General features: G+C 43.9%; 1 protein-coding gene across 10 annotated transcripts; it reads left to right on the top strand.

Annotated features, from left to right (window-relative positions):
• Window positions 1-2,089: 2,089 nt before the first annotated feature.
• Window positions 2,090-5,715, top strand: LOC120699697. Of its 10 annotated transcripts, none has more exons than XR_005685543.1 (6): window positions 2,090-3,042; window positions 3,183-3,244; window positions 3,407-4,169; window positions 4,686-4,843; window positions 4,934-5,103; window positions 5,245-5,479. XR_005685543.1 is itself a non-coding variant. In XM_039983733.1 (6 exons), exons 2-6 carry the CDS (start codon window positions 4,117-4,119, stop codon window positions 5,644-5,646), a joined length of 603 nt encoding a protein of 200 aa, XP_039839667.1. In that variant the 5' UTR covers window positions 2,251-3,042; window positions 3,138-4,116; the 3' UTR covers window positions 5,647-5,715. The 10 variants fall into 10 exon arrangements, 4 of the variants coding, with proteins under 4 accessions (XP_039839667.1, XP_039839670.1, XP_039839668.1 ...); XM_039983733.1 differs by adding an exon at window positions 5,568-5,715 and having other exon boundaries at window positions 2,251-3,042; window positions 3,138-4,200; window positions 5,245-5,356; XM_039983734.1 differs by adding an exon at window positions 5,568-5,715 and having other exon boundaries at window positions 2,569-3,042; window positions 3,183-4,200; window positions 5,245-5,356.
• The last annotated feature ends 985 nt before the right edge of the window (window positions 5,716-6,700 follow it).

Genomic DNA, 6,700 nt, shown 5'->3' with positions numbered 1-6,700 from the left:
AAAAGTAAATATGAAGTAAAGGTAAAGGGTTTATTTGATTGATTGGATTTTTTTTACAAAACTCTAAAACTAGCTATTTATAGCCTGGCCTAACAAAAACCCTAGTCCATTATGACTTTAAATGACTTGATAGAAAAAAACAAGACTTTCTATAATACATGACTCAGATCGGACTCCAGATGATAACTTGCTAATGTAATCCATCAGCTCCGTCTCCACTCCATAGGCCGCGACCCCACATTGCATCAACCGGACACTTGGACACGTGTCAAAAATTGGTGTCAACAATTAGCTGTTTTAACTCGATGTAGTTCGTATTTTGTCTTCTGATGGCCTCATACAGCCACCTGTGACAAGCAAGCAATGAGTGACCATAATTTATTACCAAGGGAGTAGGTAGCACCAACACGAAAAAATATAAACATAAATCTAAGGGGTATCAAGATAAAATATTGTATATTGAATAAATTGAACCCATACTGAAATTTGAATTTTTTTAACTGTAATTTAATTTGGTATTAAATATTGATTCTTTTGCATGCTGGCAATAGGTATTTAGCTGTTTAGGACATGCTCTTCTTGTTAAAATGTAGCTACTCCAAATCTGGTTTTGGAAGAGCCTATTCACTGGCTCTTCTTGTTAAAATGTAGCTACTCCAAATCAGTTTTTTAACCTTGTTAAAATGAACCTAACAGGTCACAAACATTTTGTACAGCCTATTCACTGACTTGGGCCATTTTGGAAGAGCCCTCCCAAACAGCCCCTAGATGTGCAGTGTGCTTGTGAGCGTCTTGTCTGTACCAGTGTACAATCTCAATTAAGGACACCATCCATTTTATTACTACCCTACACTTTGAGCACTTAGCTCTCTCGACAAATATTCGGCTCAATTTACTCATTCGAAGTATTTTGGTTAGTCCATTGTACCTTTTTATGAGGTTATTTGTTCTTTTTCTTCACATAACATGACCGTCTAAGCCCTCAAGTTTCTCTCAATCTAAATTACTTCACCCTCGAACTATATGCAACGTGTGCATATCCTACCTCCCCTACCGTATCATATCATATAGACGCCAGGGGCGGATCTAGCGGTGGGGTGGACGGGGCTAGCCATCCCCCCCCCCCCCACACACACACACTCTCTCTTCTAGGCAACAGAGTCCCCCTTGAGCCCCTCACCATTTTTGAGGAAGAAGAAGGAAGAGAAAGGAAGAGGAAGAAAAAGGGAAGGAGAAAGAAGGAAGAGTGAGCTCCTCCTTGGCTCATTAGCTGGCTCCTCCACTGATAGACCCGTACAATCTCTAAGCTGGCATCGACTTGTCCATGTGCTGGATGACTTTGATTCCCACGAAAGAGGAAAACGAAGGTCATGCAAAGTCCTAAACTTTTCCGGGACAAGTCATGATCTATAGTTCCTCTATTGAGGGAGGTACGGCCTGGCCTGATCCAAAATTAAACAAGAGGATTCCATAATCATTGCTCCTTGTAGCTATATATCTGCCCATTGTGACGGGCCAAGGGGTCCGGCTCGGCTCTATATAAGAGATGCAACAATGGGAGACCTATGCTCAAGAGGCCAGCAGGGGTGGTGATAAGCCAGGACGTACGGACAAGGCCGGCCAGGTGCAGGATCGGAGAGATGGCCGCCGCAGCCGTGAGCAAGGTGGCGATGCTGCTCAGGCGGCGGCGGCGGCGGCGGCTTCTGAGCTGAGGGCAAGAAGGAGCTGCGATCCGCACAACAATAATATTGCAAGGATGATTATGTATGGGTGACCTTGACGGCCACTTCTACATATAGTTCTATCTCTCCCTCTCGCGTTTCTCCCGATCGATCCAGCTAGCATGAATGGTCGTCAGAAATGTCGGTTCCTGTTCACCTTTTTTTTCTATATCGTTTTTTTTTGTCCACCTCTTGTTCTGCCACAACCGCACCACGCACCAATATAATGCAGCTCCCGTTTGTGTGATTTTCTGGTTCAATTCCCCTGCCTGCTGATTGTATCGTGCCTCGTGTGTGCGTGTCTGTTGCGTGCTGAGGTGGCTGTTAAGCTGTGAATAAAATTTATGAGGAGCGGGATAGCATCCATCCTATAAGGGACCGATGAAATTATGCTCCGTCCACCCTGATCTGCGTCCCCCGCTGAGAGTCTCGGCATGCAGTGCACCCACAGATTTGTACCCAAAATTTCCACTCTGTACAAATCGACGACTCAAAATACTTCTAGCAGATCTACAACTCCATCCAACGGATCGGAATCGTCTGCTTCAACGCGTTGAAGCGCCCACGCCCGCCCCGTCGTCCGCGCGGCTCCAATTCCGAATCCCCCCACCCTCCGTCCGCCTCGGTTCGAAACGACGCCCACCAAACTCGCGAGAGAAAAAAAAGGCCCGCTTCCTCCGTCTCCGCCTCCGTCGGCTGGGCACACCGCCGCCGCCTCCGCCTCTGCCGGCTGGGCACACCGCCGCCGCCTCCGCCTCTGCCGGCTGGGCACACCGCCGCCGCCTCCTCCTCTGCCGGCCGGGCGCGCCGCCGGCGCCTCCTCCTCCGCCGGCGCCTCCCCCATCCCTCCGCCCTCCCCCGCCCCTATCTCTGCACCGCGCGCTGCCGCAGTCGCTGCCGCAGATCCGGCCACCGCCGCTGCGCCTCCCTGCCTCCCAACGACCACCGGAGTTCCACGTGCCGACGGGATGCGCAGCGTCAGGCCCCGACACGCCAAACCCTAGATCTGCGTGGGCGCAACGGCGACAGCGGCAACGCGAAACACAGGGCGACAGGCCGACGGCGTGGAGCAAGCGACGAGGCAGGGCGACGGCGCGGATCTCGACGGCCCCGGCTGGCGGCGAGCTCGGCTCGCCTCCGGTGCGGCCCGCACCTCCATCCTCCCTCCTCCCAGTCCCAGGCCGTGAACGAGCCGGCCGCCGCACCCGCGATCTGGGACCTACTCCCAGTCCCAGGCATCCTCCTTCGATGCGTCCGGTGGAAGACGGTGCCACCGATTCGGATCTTGCTGCCCCTGCCCATCTACACTGCGCTCCGAGAGGTAACGAGGTGCTTACCTTTGGCTGCTACTTTTGCCTCCCCGTACGATATCTCATAATCGTGCCTTTTCTTTTTCGTCCAATATTCAAACCCTAGCTCAAAATCTATTAAATCTGAACCTGTTGCTGGTCCTCAATCAAGGTGTGGCTCTCTGCCAGCTGCCATGCTGTTGTTGCTGCTCTCTACTTGCCGACACAACCAAGGTGAGTTTGGAAAATACAGAATGTATTTCCAGGTAGCAAAAGAAGGAACCGAATTACAGTTACCATGTAGTATTTCAATATCACTGCATCAGCCATTCTATTCTCAATCAATCTGAACTTCAGCATTACTTGTATGGGATCCGCCGATTATTGTGTGACCAGAGCTTACAGTCGTATGAACAGAGCTATATGTTGATTTCAGGCTTGCTTCATCAAACTGAAAGATGCTGCGTGAGATACTGACATTTATTTGTGCTGTTGTTGATACTGACAACAAAATTCATACCAAGCAAAAAATAACTAAAAATATTTGGATTGCATTTCGTAGGAATTTTCTGGTGGATATCACCCTAAACTTTGTGATTCAGAATAATCCCATGTGCTGTTGCTGAGTATATCAAGTGGGACCTGGGTCCAGGGCTCAATCTCAGTGAGGCATTTAGAGCGTTCTTCTGGAGCGCATGTCTTGGGTTGGCATTTAGCAAAAAGCTGGAAGCTTTGCTTTCTTTAAGCCTAGATTTACTTAGCATATACTATGTATCTTTACTCAATGTGTATGAGCCTGTGTTTTTTTGTTGCTTGTTTTTGTCACTAGAACTGGAATCTCAACGTGTCACTCTTATATTCTTGCTGAATTCTGTTGCATCTCATGGAACAAGCAAGTCTTGATGGACCTTGGCGTCATGTTTATTGAAACCAGTGCTAAAGCTGGATGTAACATTAAGATATGCTTCAGAATATAAACTGCTTACATGTCTCCTTTCAGAGTAGTGTGTTTTTGTTTAGGAAGGCCTTTATTTTTCTGCCAGTCACTGACCATCACAAACTTGTGAGCATGTGCTGTTCTGTAAAATTGCTGCTGCACTTCTGGAATGGAGACACTCTCATCAGCGAAGCAGGAAGGCATGGTTGATGTGAACTTGAGGTCCGGCAATGCAAACTCGTCCCATTCTCAGGTAATTTAGGAAGGCATTTTAAAAAAGCATTGTATCCATGTTCTGGAATGCACGCAATTTAGTTTCCATTGATGCTTGGTACTACTTTTTTTTGGCACGCAATTCATAGCTTTGCTTTTTAGTCAATTTTGTCTTGCAGATTTTTTTATTATATGTATGATAATTCTACTTTAATACTGGTTGTAACGACACACAAATGTATATGCACGTGTTCTTGATATTTATGTATTGCATTGGTTCGATTGTGTTAAAATTTTAAATTTGATTTTGCTCTATAGATCTTTGCTATTGGGGCCACCATGCCCATCATATGATTGGCTCTTTATCTTGACTCTCATGCTTGGCATTTAATTGCCTATGTGACTCACATAATCAGTAATTGGACACTAGGCACCACTGTTGCTCGGCTAGCTCATCTTTTTAATTCTGAAATATATCACCATTGGTGTTGTACATGCATTTGAATACATGGTTTATTCTTTCAGATTTGGAATTTGCAAACAGCGGAAGAAATATGTTCACAAAGTGGTTTCTCTGAATTTTTGTTGAATTTGCGGAAACATGTTGATTTTACTAGCTGCCTGTGGAATGTAGAGTACTCCAAGTGCCATGGTAAGTTGGTGAGGCACAAGGTGGAGAAGAAGTGAGCCTCTCTTGCTCTTTTTTTTCTCTCCATATATGGGCTAAGCTGTTTTTGTTCAGTATTTCACCGTGCAAAGTCTATCCTCTGCAGATATGTGCTCAAGAAGATACGAGTTGTGCAACCAACGGACCGATATGAGTTGTGTGGAAATGTTCTTGCAGATGCAGCTTATTGCGACAGTCAGGAATCCATTTATCGTGGAGTACAAAGATTCGTGGGTGAAAAAGGTAGCCAGAGGGTCAAAACAAAGTTATTAAATGGTAACATATTGCACGGTTTGGTGAAAATCTTTTGTTGTTATGCACCTCATTCATTTTTTTAGTTCCATTCAGTCACTGTCTTATTGAAGAGAAATTCTGAACTCTATACTGTGAGATGACAGGATCTATTCTTGTTTGCAGAGGCTTCTGGTGCAGAAAATTCTGATGAAACATGTGAAAGTTTTGCTTTTGCATTAGTCAATGGTGCTCTTGGTGTGTTTGAAGTTCATGGGTGCCGGATACGAGATTTTATGTATTTCAATTGCTGTCTTTGTAGCTTTCAACTATTAAAGTATAATCAAATGCAGAATTGGTGAATTTATCAACATATCCCATTGACATCTAAATTGAAATGCAAGCTTCTGCATATTTCTTCCATGCATGTGATGTTAGTTTCAGTTAATTTATCAACATATCCCATTGACATCTAAATTAAAGCACAGTCAATATGTGCAATTGTATAGATGGATCTGCAAGAGAAGAGATGCAAGCTATTTGCTCGGGTTCCTGATCTTATCGCAACTCTGTATGCATTGTTTCTGAGTAGAATTATGTGATGATGCATTTAAATATGTTTGTTTTTTTACCCGTAGCGTTAGCACGGGCCAACTTACTAGTGGCCCCAAGGAGCGGGATTAATTCCTCCCGAGAGAGAGAGAGCATGTACCGTTAGGCAGAATTTTAAGTTTGCCGTGTTTTGTTTCAACTGTTTTCACGCTTTTCCACATGCATGTGCAGGTGAAGACAAAATTAATGGTATCATCCACGTGCAAGGGGATTTCATATCAAAAAAAACTATAAATCTTAAATTGTGCATCCAAATTTAATTCCGATTGCACCATTATCTTTTTCATGTCAAGATTTTCAAAATAAGAATACACTTGCCTATGTTTGCATAATATTTTGAAAAGTAATTTTTTAATACTAAATAATTAATTTTGACTACTAGAACAAATATTTTAACAAAGCGAATAAATATTTGTGATGTTTAATATTTTGTTCATTGTAAATTATTATTTGTACATTACGTTTAATTTTTGTTGGTCAAAATAATTATTTGTCGGTATTGTTAAATTATTTGTTTCCAAGATTCAAAAATAATTATTTAGTGTAAAAAAATATTTTAAAAAATATCATGACCTAAGCGTGAAATCCGTTAGGCGGGGACGTCGTGCACCGGTGAAGGAAGAGGGGACATCAAACGGAAGCGGAGGAGGAGGAGGTGAGAGCCTGAGAGAAGGGCGCATCAGGTTTCTTAAAACCTGCTGCCTCCTGCTCTCACGGCCGCAACTCACGGAGAACTCACGCCTTAAGACATCGCCACGTGGATTAACAAGTGCAGGCAGCACTCACGAGATGCCTTTTCATGTTGCAGCAGCTAGCTCGGTTTGCGTGCAAAGCATAAATTCAAATAAAAAATGCTATATTTCACAAACCAATTATCCAAATTAAATTTCTATTGCGGCGTTGTATTTCTTACGTTGAGATCTTCAAAACTAGACCACACTTGACTATATTTAGATAATATTTTTATAAAAGAATTTTATTTATTTTAAAACAATTTTCTTTACTACAATATATTATCACGTTCTGAAAT

Source organism: Panicum virgatum, chromosome 3K, assembly GCF_016808335.1.
Source record: "Panicum virgatum strain AP13 chromosome 3K, P.virgatum_v5, whole genome shotgun sequence".
NCBI lineage: Eukaryota > Viridiplantae > Streptophyta > Magnoliopsida > Poales > Poaceae > Panicum > Panicum virgatum.
The sequence above is the reverse complement of the archived record's forward strand: the minus strand, read 5'-3'. Positions and strand labels throughout refer to the sequence as shown.